The following is a 15,400-nucleotide window of genomic DNA, read 5'->3' as shown; positions in this document are numbered from 1 at the left end:
TGCAAATAAATTAGACACTTATGTTTTCAAAAATTATTCATTGCATATTGCAGTGTCACAGACTGCTATCTGATTTACATTATTGCACCATTGTTTTCACAATAAACACTCTAACAGGAATTTGGCAGCATCTGACAACTCCTTGTACCGTGTGTGTTTGGTGACAGGTTATATCCATTACCAGCCAGCCAAAGACCGAGAGTGCCCCCATCTACTGGAGATGCTGATTCAGCTGCCTGCTAAATCTATCACCAAGATTGGCATTGAGTTCGAGAGAGCCTTGCTGAAGTGGACTGAGTACCCTCCTGATCCTAACCATGGCTTCTACGTTGGGTAAGGATGTGGAAATGCAGTGGAACCTGGATCTCGTTGAGATTGGATTGCATGCAGAACATGTTATCAAGTTGCATTTTAGGAAGAAAAGATGGAAAAGAAACAAGAGGGAGAAAATTAAATGCAATCCTCAGCTTTGCTGTGAATAAAGTGTGAGGCCATCTGCTTTGCTTAGAGAGAGAGTGAGAAATCAGAATATTGTCTTAATGGTGAGAAATTAAGAACCACAGAGAACAGTGGGATTTGGGCATCCATGTACATTGATCACTAAAAGCATGTGTACAAAAAAGGCTTGGATGGAATTTTGGCCTTTATCTCAAGGGATTTGAGCCCTGTCTAGGTCTTATCTGGGATGCTTCAGGCGTACGAAACCTTGACTAGACCCCACCGGGGATATTGCATTCAGTTTTGGACACTGAACCTGGAGAAAGGTATATTGGCTTAGGAGTGGGTGCAGCGTGGATTTACCAGAACCATATTAGGCTTTAAAGAATTAAATTATAACAAAAGATTGCATAAACTTGGTTTGTATTTCCCAAGCTGAATAGATACTTTTATAAAGGTATTCAATAGGGTTGATACAGATATACTATTACCCCAATTGAGAGAATGTAGAACAAGTGGGCATAATCTTAAGATTAGAGCTAAACCATGTAGGAGTGAAATCAGGAAGCACTTTTTCAAACAAAGAATAGTGGAAATCTGGAACCCTCCCAAACAGCTGTGGATATTGTGGGTCAAATAACATTTTCAGGACTGTATCAATATGTTCTTGTTGGGTCAGGATATCATGGGATATGCAGCATAGGACCTATAGACCTGTGATCTAATTGAATATTGGAACAGGCTCAAGGGGCTGATTGGCCTATTCTCGTTTCTATGTTCCTAAAGAGTTAAAGTGAGAAATAATGCTGGAAAATGTACGTGAAGGAGCGAAAGTGTTAACTCTGGGGTTGTCCTGGTATTTGTGTTTCTATTTGAAGGGCAGTTTATTTTTGTTCTGTATGTGCAGAAGGTTCAGGTGCAACTGGATGTTAAGAGCAGAGTATTTGTGATTAGCTCAAGAACTTGGATCTAGAACATTGCGTTAAATTACCTTATGATCTTGAACAGGGATCTGATGGGCTTTGGGAGAGACAGGGAATAGATGGCTAATTAGTGTCTCAGCTAGCGAATGGAGCAAGCCTGTAACAGGATAGATCTATAATAAGAGTCAGTTTTTGTCTGTTTGGACTATTTTGATTGGTGTCACGACTCATTGGGGATAGTACGCTGTAATATCGAGTCCCACTGTTCGCGGAGCCATGACAAATGTGAAAAGTTTGACCAAACCACCATATTTCCCCAATTCTATCTAACTGTTTAATTTAGGTTAACAGAATACGAGCACCAGGTTTGTAAATTTAATAAGCAAATAACTGTTCATTGAACGAACTGCTATTAAGCAGTGGCAAAAGGAAGAATTAGGAACTGCTAATTTCTAACTCTATGACTTAAACTCTACCCCTTCTTAAACCCTTATACACACACATACAAGACACATAAGACACACAAAAACATGGATTTAAGGGTGGGATAAAACAGTTCAATAGCACCAATTCTGGAGTACAGGATTTGATGGGTTCATTTTGATTGATGTCTTCCAAATTCCTTTCAGTTCTTGTTGATGACATGAGGTGGTCTTCCAGCACTTTCAGTATTTAGTTCAGTGGTTGAGCACTTGCCTTTCAATGTCTCTAACTGTGATTTTCCTCTTTTGCCTCTTGACAGGGGTTTTCAGAGAGAGAGAGAGCAGGTTATAGAGATATGAGGAGAAAAAGCCAGCTAGCTAATATTGTGGAATTACTGAAATCTTCCACACTCAGGAGAAAGAGGTTTTAGGTCTTGTTCCTTCCAGGCTAGGAGCTATTCTGCTACACTGCCCTCATACAAAAACCTGGTCACCTGGTCAGGAGCCAATTAAAACGTTGTTGCCAGGCAGCTTCCTTGGTCCAGGACTCCTTTCTGGCATCATCCTGTCTTTCATGGCATACTCTGTTCCAGGACTGCAACATTGTATATATATCTCATCCTGTTCCAGTGGACATGTCTTTCAAACTGCAGCCATTGTAAATGTAACTCTCAGTCCAACGGAAAGCAAAAAGATATGTTACTTACATTGGTCAGTTTAAGGGATGTGTGTAGGTGGGTTTATTTGCTGGGTAGCGCCTGGTGCACATGGAGGTGCATCGGGTGTGTGAAGGACTGGAGCAAGTGACACACATGTGCCTGCCAGAGGATGGTGGTGATGGTGAAGGGGATGGGTGAGGATGCGGGATTGTTGGTGGAGAGAAAATATACTAATTTGACTAATTTTTTTTTGTGGGTCTCTGCTGGTAGAGTATTAACCCCACTCCCCAGAAAATTAATATTGATATTTCCATGAGGGAGTGGAGGACAGAAAATATTGCATTGACTTCATTAGCTTGAAAGTCTGTTCCAGAGTAGAATATGTATTGTAACAAATTGATGAATAGTTTCTTTATTTCACAACTTGCAATCTCCTGTTGTGTTGCTGACTATTATGACACAGCAGTTGGTAAAGCGCAGTTATTTAAAAATCCCAGAGGGAAACTTTAAACAACTGTCATAACCTATATTTTCATTTGGTATCTTTGAAATGAAGCTCTAAATTCAGGAATCAGACCATCAGTTCTTGAGAAGTTTTTATATCAAACTACATGAGACATTTATTAATTTACACAAGTTAAATATATACACATGGCTACAAATTACTACTATCATAACCTTTAACAAATTCCCAAACTAATCTCCACTAAGGCAACAACAACCCATAGACTTTAAGCAGACACCAGGCAAAGCATTTTCATCTTACAAATTCAAAATGAGGTTCCTTTCACTTTGGTTCCTTTGCAGACACAGTGGTAGGCTTACAGGCTCTGATCTTACATTGCCTCTGTTCTGCACACACAAAACTGCTGTCTGTTATACCCAGCACATCTCATTGAATGTAAATTCTCATTGTATCACCAACCCCTTTGAATTCCACCTCTTTAACAATAAAAACCCCTTTCATAGTACCAATTTTATTCGTAATATAAACATTGCTTGGTCTCTGCTAACTGGGTGCCACATTTCACTCTCCTTGAATGCTCTATTCAACAAAATGCAAATGCACTCTACCTCTCTTACATCTCAAAACTAGTATACATCAAAGCATCCAGACTGGTGGCTTTAATCCAATTAAGACACACCCACAGACTAAACCATTATTTTTTTAAAAAGTAATTTCCAACAATATTATATACATTAATAGCTTCATGACACTGACTGCTAATTTCTAATCTGGGGTATTGCTGAAGCATTCAGATGCTAATCTGGTCTGTGACATTAAGGCTACGGCTCTAAGTAGGTAAATTCAGGTAGTTGTACCTTTGTGTACACTTCTAATGTCAATCAGAGAATGGTAGCAATTACCTGTAAATTGAGTATTACTGGAAAAAGAGACATGTCAAAGCTTTTCATCTTGTACTCATCAGGACACTTACAAGATTACCAATATAAGAGGAAAACAACAATTTATACTGTATGAGAAGAGAGACCTGTAAATTTCAGGCTTCAGTTAATGACCTGACTTATTTTTTGGTTATGCACCTAACATCTGATGCCAGGTGTGTGACAGTCACAAAGCGTTTTTTAATAAGTTAGCAGATCTCCCATGTGTTCCTCTAGGTGAGTTGGAGAATACACTGTTTTCCAATAATTGGGGTATTATGCCACATAGTGTATTGTACTGTCAGGACCACTGCTGCTTTCCTTGCTATTCATTTTGTACATTCCCTTACCCTTCAATTGTAATTTACTGCTGTTTTGGTTTGAACCAGTCACTGAAGAGTGACAGGAAATGAACATGATGCTTATAAGAAATGCGTGTTGCACACACATTTTAATATAGTATAGATATTGATAAATGTGTGTGTTTGAAACTCAAAAGGCGTACATAGAATGTTTTGTTTTAATCTGACATTAGTGCCCCCTCAACACTCACTAAAACTCTAAGCGGACTCAAAAAGGAATGAAAAATCTGGGAATGGTTGAATGTTCTAAAATGACTAATATTCTGATCAGGCTGTAATGTCTTACATTGTCCAACTTTGTTGCTCACTTTATAACCACTGGTGGTGTTGTGCCAATTGAATACAATGCTGTAGCAACTCCATGCTGCTACAGCTCCCTAACACGGTCTGTTGCACTCATCTGAAAGTCACAGATCTCAACTTTGTGAGATCTGTTGCAAAATGCTGTTCCTGCTGAGAGGGCACAAGGCTACTCAAACTGGTCCAGTTGGGACTGATTATCCCAGAAGCTCTTGATTATTGGAGCTGTGTTAATGCTGTACAAGCCTTGTACCAGAAGACATTCACTTTCACTCGCTGTGGGAACAAAGTATTTTTAATAATTTCTAGTGTACGTCTTGTCTCTAAGCTACACAGATATGTGGCCAAGCAACAATTGGGAATGTGTTGCACAGACAAACAGGCTGTGCAAAAGAAGCATGTTCCCTTTCCAATGCAATGCATGCAAGACCATGTGGCAATCTTATGGGGCTGTGCAGTGCAATAAATGGGCCGCACACAACAAAGAGAAATGAGAGGGAACGTTGTTCAGGAGCATGGTTGTCATATTTAGTTACGAATGTGGCCTGTCCCTTCTCACTGGGGTGACTGAGATTCCACAAGGGGACTCTTTTGGAGTCCTTTAATCTTTTGGAATTCAGTCTACTGGTAGGATCACTTGCTTCCATAGGGCCACCTAGGTACTGATGGGATTGGTGGGCATGCGCGATACGAACACTGATCCATTGTCCCCCACCCACTGAGAGTTCTTGCCGTGGGGAAGTGACAGAACTAGGAGAATGTGAATAACTAGCTGTTCGTAAATGCAGGTGCCACAGAGGGCAATTGCAACCGCTTGTAACCATCTGGCTCTGGGTTAGAAAAGCTCTTTAACCGTTCTGTATAATATGTTAGAAGTTTCTCACCTAATACATCCACTTTTCACAACTTCTGCCATCACACTTAACTGTCTCAAAATAAAACAGCAGCAAATCAGAACTGAAGAGGTAGAGAATGTATGAATCAAAATTAAAAGAAACAACGAGAAAACAGCTCATAAGAAACTACTAAGTACTTAGCTAAACAATCCTGAATAAACTGTCAAGGGAACATAGATTCAAGATAAGTGGCAGAAGGTGTAGGGAGAACATGAGGAAGAACTTTCTTACGCAGAGGGTAGTGGGTGTCTGGAATTCGCTGCCCAAGTAGGTGGTAGAGGCAGAAACTCTAAACTCTTTTAAAAAGTACCTGGATCTGCACCTTAAGTGCTGTAAGCTGCAGGGCTATGGGCCGGGTGCAGGAAGGTGGGATTAGAAAGGGCACCTGGGTGTCCAGGGGGCTGGCATGGACAAGATGGGCCGAATGGCCTCCTTCTGTGCTGTAACTTTTCTATGGTTCTATGGAACCTATCAATAAAAACAAAAATGAACCAAACGAATCATTTATAAGGTTTTTTGAAAAAGCAGTCCATCTCATTACTCACTAACTAAAGGTTAATGTCCAAGATAAGGCTTAAAACATTATATAACTGACTTATTTCACAGTAACATGATTAAATGTATCCATACGAACATAAGAAATAGGAGCAGGAGTAGGCCACTCAGCCCCTTGAGTCTACTTCACCATTCAATAAGATCATGGCTGATCTGATTGTGACCATAACTCCACTTTTCTGCCTGTCCCCCATAACACTTGACTCCCTTCTCATTCAAAAACGTGTCTAATTTAGCCTTGAATATATTCAGTGACCTAGTCCCTACTGCTCTCTGGGGAAGAGAATTCCAAATACTAACAATCCTCTGAGAGAAGAAATTCCTTCTCATCTCCATCTTAAATGGGAAACTCCTTATTTTTAAAATGTGCCTCCTTGTTCTAGATTCCCCTGTCAACATCCATCCTGTCAAGCCCCCTCAGAATCTTCTATGTTTCAATAAGATTACTTCCCATTCTTCTAGACTGCAATGAGTATCCACTCTGCTCAACCTTTCTTCATAAGACAAACCACTCATCCCAGGTCTCAGCCTAGTGAACCTTCTCTGAACTGCCTTCAATCCAGGTATATTCCTCCTTACATAAGGTGACTCAAACTGTACTCTTGGTGTGAATCCATTCAGTTGCTTTTTGTATCTTTTATTGCAATTGTTTTTACTTGCAGGTCTTCACATTTCTGAAAGCCTTATGCTAAACTTGGTATTTTGGTCAAGTATTGACTCCAGATCACTCAGTATGAATCTATGCAATGTGCACATGTTTCCAGGATGCTTCAGTAGCATTTAGTTAGCCTGGCTGCTCAAATGTTTCTCCTCAATTTTCAGTATGCTTGACTTATTTGTTTTTCAAAATAATTTGAAGAAAAACTTGTGGATAGGTTTCCAAGCCTATATTTAAGTAAAGCCTTTATTGCATATTTTCTTTTAAGGTAGTGTACATATGTGCATGTGCTTGGGTTGTGGGGTGTCGATGTATGAGAAGATAAAAGAATCCATTTTAAAAAAGACCCCATTTTACACACTTATTGTCAATTTGTTTATGTTTGAATAACCTTATTAATTATTCTCTGAAAAATTCAAATCTTGTCTCTGTGCATAACAGTATTTCAGTTTACAGTTGTGGCAATGATCTGAAGATACATTGCATGATGAGCTTGAGTAGGTTTTCAACTAAACTTTTAAATAAAAACTATTTGTTGCAAAATTTGGATTCCTAGTGCTGCTGGAGAAAGAGGATGATGGCCATCCAAGTGGGGCACACTGCATCTCCAGCCACATCTGGCATGGCCTGTGTGGTGCCTCATGCTGGGAAGGGCGCTAACGTTGGCCTGTGTGCACCAGAGGCATCTGAACTGGTTCTGCCATGATGTCGCTCAGCCCTGTTGGCTGATGTGACACTCAACTTCCGAAATTGGACCACAAGGGAGATAGAGCAGAGGCTGCGGACATATCAAGCTCTGCACAATGCCCTCTGCCAACTTGAAGTCAGTCTCCTCTATGCTCCTTAACAGTAACAGGAGGCAGTATGGCAGACCAGCCAGTGCACCCAGAATTATAATGTGCATGCTCATGCTCTATCCCACCCCATTGAGATCCTCATCTGATTCCCCTGTAGCTGAACTCACCTGCAGCCTCACTGTCCAGTGAGCTGGCACACAAACTATCCTTTTCCCCCGTAGTGCGACAACAGCCAGCTCATGTCCAGTGACTCACCAGTGCAGATCCCAACTCTCTACTAGCTCTAATGTACATGCAGTGACAATACCTGAGCTGACGGCTGCATGTGTCAGATCAAGTGACTGGGCCTCTTCATCATTGCTGTTGTTTTCTCTCTTCCATTGTGTGCTGATGAGGCTGGGCAGGTGACAATTCTTGGGCATCTGAAAGTAGGAAATCCAAATTCCTTTCAACCTTGCAGTCTATCTGACTCCAATTAAATCACACAGAACCATAAACACTTGCATTTACATACTTACATACACACATTTATTAACAGAAGAAAAGATTTCAAGCACATACATAAGATTACAATTACTTAATACTATAACAGACCCCAAAATTCCTAATAAACCTGACTCCCAACTACACACCCTCTTTAAGGCAACAGTCCAAAATAGATTTTAAATTTAGATAGGCAATCCAGCAAGTTTACCACAGCACCCACTCAACAGTGGAATTCAAAGATGTTTCTCCAACTTTGGTTACTGAACACAGCAGACTTCGGCAAAAGTGGCTGGAGGCTTTTTCCCCAAGGCTGTTTTACACAGTCCTTTTAGATTTTACAAGTCCCCCAACATAACCTTCCATTCTTCTTCATATATGTTTCTCTCTCTTTAATCTGTAAGTTCCATTGTTCTGTATGCCTTTAGAAATGTACTTTTCCCATAATATAAAAATCTTTCACGTTGCCAATATGGTCAGTACCTTTGGGAAAAACAAACATGCTGCTCGGCCTTGCTTATCTTGTTAGTTGTTAACCACCTATCATCCTGTTGAAATCTAAACAACCCCTTCACTTATCTAAAAATGCTAACTTCCTTCACACCCTACATGCTGCACTCATCCATGTTTACTCATTAGCTTTTCAAATGCCTTTTACACTCAACCTCCTTTGATAACTTCAACCTTGCAGTCTATCTGACTCCAATTCAATTAAATCACACAGACAGAACCATACATACTCTCACTCATTAACCTACTTTACAATAAACCTCGATAGTATTATGAAAAATGATAGTTTCATGACACCTGCAGGAGGGAGAAGAATGTCAGTGATTGTGTAAGCATGTGTTTGGGTGATGTGTTGTGTTGTCACAGGTGAATAGCTGGAAGTACGTGGAAATGGTGGGAGCTATGTATGAGGCATCATAAGAATGTGTGAGGATGGAGTAGTGTATCTCGTTATATTAGGCGTGTAGCTTGATTGCTCGGGATTGGTGCTGAGTGAGTGATGGAGTTGTGAGACATTGAGCAGGGTGAGAGGCTGGTGGGTAGGAAATATCATATGAAGATGCATTCACTGATCTTGACCACCCATGTGAGGTCATTTCAAATGGAAATGAGATAAGCACCTGAAGATAGAAAATTTGCAGGGATATGGGAAGAGGGCAGGGAGCTGGATCTGCTGTGCTGTCCTTGTGGAGAGCTGGCATGGACAGGATGGGCCAAATGGCCTCTTTCTGTGTTGTAACTATTCTATGATTCTGTGATTATGCATCTTGTGGAACTGCCGCCAGGTCTTTGGAGTCAGATGCTGGCAATTGATCTCTCTGGCCACATGCTCCCACTCCCTTCTGAAGGTGGTCCTTGAAGGCCTCCGACCCCTGGTGGAATCATGGCATGTCTCCTTCTGTCCATCCCCACCACTAAGGCCTCCAGTGCGGCGTCCATGAACCTGAAGCTCTCTGCCCTGCTATTCCATTCCCTTCTTCAGAACTGCAGCAATATCATTCAGTAGTAGCTTCCTATAATTCTGTGCAGCTTGCCTTTTAAGAGGCACAGACTACTGCCTTTAACAATAGAAAGGCTGGCCACCCCATGTGCTATTACCATCGCCCCCTGCTGAGTGATCAGCTAGCCAGCAGCTCGAGCCCCCCCCCCCCGGATCGATGCTACAATCGGGTAAATCTGGAGGGTAGCATTTGCATTCTGCCTACTTCCACCTCAACGGTTGTGGGTTGGTTGCAAATTTCTAGCCCATTATCTTTGTTTTGACTTTGGAAAGAGTGTAAAATTGGGACAGCGAGATGGGATGCAGAAAAATTTTAATTCAAGTTTATTCTTTTCACAAAAAGAAAATGAACTGAATCTTGTCAGCTTCTTGGGCAAACAGATTTTGTTTATCAACGCCTGTATTTTGTAGATAATTAGAAAACATAAGCCTTCTAATTGGTGATATCTGCATATGTGAAAGCGAGAGATACAGACAGCAGTATGGATATATTCCAGACCCAATCACAAAACGCTGAATTCGCAGTTTGCAGAGAACTCTGGCAACCAGTGTTGTCAGAACCTTTCTCCTGCAGATGCTCCAGGCTAATGCCCACCCTCTTTCTTTGATACCGCCAGAATCCAGAAGCCCAAAGTGAGTCAGACCCCACATTTTAAAAATATTCATCCTTGGGATGTGGACGCCGCTGGAAAGACCAGTATTTGTTGCCCATCACTAATTGCCCATGTGGTGTAGGTACACCCATAGTGCTGTTAGGAAGGGAGTTCCAGGATTTTGACCCAGTGACAGTGAAGGAATGGTGATATATTTCCAAGTCAGGATGGTGAGTGACTTGGAAGAGAACTTCCAGGTGGTGGTGTTGCCAGAAGTCTGCTGCCTTTTGTCCTAGGTGGTAGAGTTCATAGGTTTGGAAGGTGCTGCTCCAAGGAGCTTTGGCGAGTTACAGTCCACACTTCCAGTTCTTCTAAGCCGCAGGATTTCCATCCACCCTCATCCATGTGCTTCCAAGCTCAAGAATCGCGATCTCATTGCTTCCAAATCCCAGGACCATCTCCCCAACACTGCCAAAGCTCCGAACTGTGTCCAGTTAAGCCAAACCTGATCCTACCTTTCCAGTGCTAATAATAAGTATCTGTATGGTCGAAGTTCAAATTTAAATATATATAGGCAAAGAAAGCCACATGAAATAAAGGGCACCTATTTACAGTTTTTGTTGAATTATGTAGCTTTGTTCATTATTTCTATCTCCAAATCATGAGAAAAATCTTCGAATACCCGATAATAAAAATGGAATTTGATTTATCCAGTCACCAAGTCAGGGCCTTGAAAAAACATGATACAGCAGTCAAATTGCAATATAACACTGTACCCTCCAAACGACGGTGATCAACGGCACACAAGCTCTCCTTGTGGAATAATTAGAAGCGTCGTGCCTAGTGTGTGCCTGTGGCACTCCAAATGTCTCACTATGTTACAGATAAAAATACTAGAAAGAAAGAAGGCCAGGCTTGTTGCCTTGACTTGTTCTAAACTGGAGCCTGAAATTTGCAACCAATTTACTCCAAATTGACGCCAGTGGTATAACAGCAGCTAAAATTAGTTGGATTCTTGTGTGGAGTCCTTGATCAGTGGTCTTCAATAAGCAAGTCAGGCTAGCAGTTAAACAGCAGAATTGGGCTGCAGACTCTACCATAGTCATGAACAATGCCATGGGATTTCTAATAGATCACTGCTATGTTTGGAATCATCTTCACTACTTTCTTTCCTTTACAGCTCGTCTGTATTGAGCGCTCTGGTGCCGAGCAGTATAAACATGGAAATCAACTGCACTAAACTTGCACCTCTTTTCACCAGACTGTAAGTATAATTGGTCTTGAACTGTTTTCTGACCCTTGTGTCTGCTTCTTTCAAGTTGAAATAAGGATATCTTGCATGTGGGACCTTTTTTTTAAAAGAAGTCTCAAAGCGAGAATTGAAAGAAATAGCAGATTAGTTGGTTCCAAACTGAGCATTGAGGGGAATGGCTGTGGGAGTTTGGTGAGCTTAACAGCATGCTATAGAGCTGGCTTAACTTTTATAGAAACACCAGCCAAACTATGAGGCTGCCTATGGTAGATTAGAGAATACACTATTTTGTAAACACAAGCAAATTATATCATATAAAGCATAATGTAGGATTCAGCCGTTAAATTGTCGCAGTGTGTAACTTCTTGTGCCCGCCTTAAGGCTGCAACATTTAATGACTCATGTCAGTTAGAAGCTTGTTTGCTGCTTGGGGTGGGGGTGGGGTGGTTGTGGGGTAGGGGATTTTTGCTAAAGGTTGGAAATGCCTGGCTCTGTTCTTATTTCTTTTAAAGATAGTTTTATATTTGTAACATAGAACATCTGTAGTGAGATTTCTCGGTCTTCATTTGCTCCCACAATGGCCCAGAATTTGCTGCTGTTTGTGTATAATTGATAGAGCCACTCAGGTGATAATGTAGAGCAGCATTTATAGATTTAGTTTTGAAAGAGCAGTTTTTGACCAGTGAAGTATGTATTTTGTTGCAGGTTTCCATCCACCGATTCCTCAATTTACTTTGCCAGACTCTACACCGAAGCCTTGCTGGTGAACTTGCCGACACCTGATTTCAGCATGCCCTACAATGTCATTTGCCTGACCTGCACCGTGGTAGCAGTTGGCTATGGCTCCTTCTACAATCTTCTCACAAGGACCTTCCAGATCGTTGAGCCCAGCGGTGGGGTGGCAAAGAGGATTGCTAACGTGATCCGCAGACTGCGTGGGGTCCCACCCATCTGAAATTGCCACGCTTAACTAAGATAGGGGCACAGGAAAAGCGCACATCAAAACCAGTGGCTGCTTCTGAGTTGGGTTAACTGCATTTTAATGGCGCATTGGTTTCACAGGGCTTTTCAGTTGGGACAAATTGGGAACTGATGCTCCTCCCAAGCCCAAGTTAATTTAGTGCCTGAACTTGCAGATTAGTAACTGGAAATCTTTGACGTACTCTACAACCTACTGTATTAACCAGGTCAGACACTGTGAACCTGTTTGTTGTGAAGTGTGGGTGATGCCAGTTGAAGGATTGGTAGCATGTGTGGGTGACATGGACAGAATGCTTTTTTGTCTATGGACAGTGAGAGAAACAAAGGCCACTCCTAAGTGATAAACTGAGATATATGGTGTGCTTGAATTACAGAGAATTATATTCATCTGGTATCATATTAAATGTGTTTAAACCCCTGTTTTAAAAAAAAAACAGCCTTCTTAATTCCACTTATTCATTTTGGGCGTCAGTTTTACAAATGATTGGTACCAGGAGGGTGGCGGCGGGGTGGTGGGTGGGTGGAGGATGTCTTCACGCACCATTTAGCGGCACACTGTTCACGACTTGCTGTGCACAAGCTTGTCTCCCTGCTGATAGCTCCTCCACCCACCCACCCCCACCTCGCTCACTTCGTTCCATCAGCCTTCCTGTGATTTGAATTTAGGGCTGGGCAACCTGACAGACCCAACAGGCACCTCCACAGAGCCCTTTGGTCAGTCACACTGCAAATGGAACTCTAGCCTCCTTGTTATTACAGAGGAGCTTACAACAGACTTCCAACTCAAAACAAGTTGCAAAGTTGTCTCTGATTAGTCCTTTTTAAGCACTGACCATGATAGCAATGAAGTTTTAAGATTGGATTGGATTCTTTCACTGGTAGCAAGCTCCTGAAAAGCTTGTGCACAGGTTTAGATGTCATAGTTTTTAAGTTTATAGTTCACATTTTAAAGTAGCATTTGCGGGGCTCATTTATGCTCCTCCATTTCACTATCTGATCTCCATCTTGAGCATGAGGGGCTCCTGTTCCAGTCCATAAACCTAGACTTCAGCACTGAATTACACATACCTTTCCTTCAATTCCCAATCCTTATCCTTAGCTGGGAAAGGGCACAAAGTCTTGTTTCAGATCACTTTCTGCCGCTTGAGGGATTCTAGAACCCTCATTTCAAACCTTTACGTCTCTGCCTTTAACTAACTCTGTCTCCATGTCCAGCCACAGGCTCCTCATATGTTGGTGAGGAGCTCATTCTCCAGATCCAGTCTTGGGCCTTCTCCCTTGTACCGAGGAACTCAATTTCCTCACTTCTAATCTTGGGCTCCTATTTTCAATCAACGGTAGATTAAGTTGTGGAACGAAGTGAAATTTTATCTTTAAAATAGAGCTCACTAAGATATGACATGGATTACAATCTCCACTGAAGATTATGACATTGGTGTGAAGACTTTTTCTCACTGAAATTACAATAATATCCAGACATTTCTATCATTCATGTCTTTTGTTCTATGGTGGGTAATGGGATTGAAGCCGCTCAAAATTGAGGTGAATGTCATGAAGAGGCATGCGTTGTACTCCTGAAAACTCTCCTCAATCATGAGTTAATCCATTAAATAAAATTTGTCTGTCCCCTTTCTCTTCCTGGTACTGTCCCTATTTCAATCTGTGAGTTGCTTTTATTAATTTACAAATGTCATTAGTAAACTGCCTGTGAAAATTATTGCGTGATACGCAAATTGAGGGGAGCCAAATGGATAATTGTAGTCCTCGGGGATTATGAGTTCAAAGTGATTCATATCCTAAATGAGCATTGTGAAAACTAAGCAGAATGTTGGGATTGATTTTTTTAAAGTGTAATATGGTTTAGAAAGGCAGGACTTCCAGAAATCCAATCTACAACAACAGCAGATTGCATTTATGTAGTGCTTTAATGTAGGAATTGTCCCAAGATGCATCACAGCGAAGACATAGATGCGGAGTAGGGCAGGGTTTGCAAGCTGTGGTAGATGGTGTAGAAGACCAAAAGCATGGCCAAATCAGCTTTTACAAGTTAGAAAAGTTGAATTAAGCCAGAGAGGTTTAGGAAGGGTGTTCCCGAGGATATGGCCAAGATTACTGAAGTCTTTGACCAAGCAATGGCTCAGTGAAAGCACTTGCTTCTGAGTCAGAGGTTGTGGGATTAAGCAGCGATGTGAGTGCAAAACCTAGGCTGATGATTCAGTGCAGCACTGAGGGAGTGCCATTACCCATATTAAACTGAGGGTCCATCTGCCCTCTCAGGTGGATGTAAAAGACCTCGTGGTACAATTTCAAGAAGGGCAAAGGATCTCTTCTCTGATGTCCTGACAAGTATTTATCCTTAATCAACATCTTTAAGACAAATTATCTGGTGTTATTGCTGTTTATGGGACTGTGCTATGTACAAATTGGCTGCTGCATTTCCTACATCAGAATTGTACTTCAGAAGTACTTTATTAGCTGTAAAGCTAATTCCTCAGGGTAGTGTCCTAGGCCCAACCATGTTCAGCTGCTTCAATGACCTTCCTTCCATCATAAGGTCAAAAGTGGGGATGTTCGCTGATGATTGCACAATGTTCAGCACCTTTCACGACTCCTCAGATACTGAAGCAGTCCATGTCCAAATGTAGCATAACATGGACAATATCCAGGCTTGGGCTGACAAGTGGCAAGTAACACTTGCGCCACACAAATGCCAGCATCTCCAACAAGGGAGAATCTAACCATTGCCAGCATCTCCAACAAGGGAGAGTCTAACCATTGCCACTTGACATTCAATGGCATCACCATTTCTGAATCTCCCACCATCAACATCCTGGGATAACCATTGACCAGAAACTGAACTGGACTAGTCATATAAATACTGTGGCTACAAGAACAGGTCAAAGGCTAAGAATCCAGCGGCGAATAACTCATGTCCTGACTCCCCTGTCCACCATCTACAAGACACAAGTCAGGAGTGTGATGGAATACTCTCCACTTGCCTGGATGAGTGCAGCTCCAATAGCACTCAAGAAGCTTAACGCCATCCTGGATGAAGCAGCTCACTTGTTTGGCACCCCATCCACAAACATTCACTCCCTCCACCACCGACACACTGGCAGGAGCATGTATCATCTACAAGATACACTGTAGGAACTCACCAAGGCTCCTTAGACAGCACCTTCCAA

At 41.8% G+C, this 15,400-nt stretch overlaps 1 protein-coding gene across 1 annotated transcript in view; it reads left to right on the top strand.

The window, feature by feature from the left end:
• pigt (phosphatidylinositol glycan anchor biosynthesis, class T) overlaps positions 1–13,848 on the top strand; it is a 34,174-nt gene extending 20,326 nt beyond the window's left edge. The window contains exons 10-12 of the mRNA XM_078555469.1: positions 168–333; positions 11,163–11,246; positions 11,940–13,848. Coding sequence (XP_078411595.1) covers positions 168–333; positions 11,163–11,246; positions 11,940–12,189 — 500 coding nt within the window. The 3' untranslated portion in view covers positions 12,190–13,848. The remainder of the gene's footprint in view (positions 1–167; positions 334–11,162; positions 11,247–11,939) is intronic.
• The last annotated feature ends 1,552 nt before the right edge of the window (positions 13,849–15,400 follow it).

The sequence above is a fragment of the Cetorhinus maximus genome, chromosome 13 (assembly GCF_964194155.1).
Source record: "Cetorhinus maximus chromosome 13, sCetMax3.hap1.1, whole genome shotgun sequence".
Classification (NCBI taxonomy): Eukaryota; Metazoa; Chordata; class Chondrichthyes; order Lamniformes; family Cetorhinidae; genus Cetorhinus; species Cetorhinus maximus.
The sequence above is the reverse complement of the archived record's forward strand: the minus strand, read 5'-3'. Positions and strand labels throughout refer to the sequence as shown.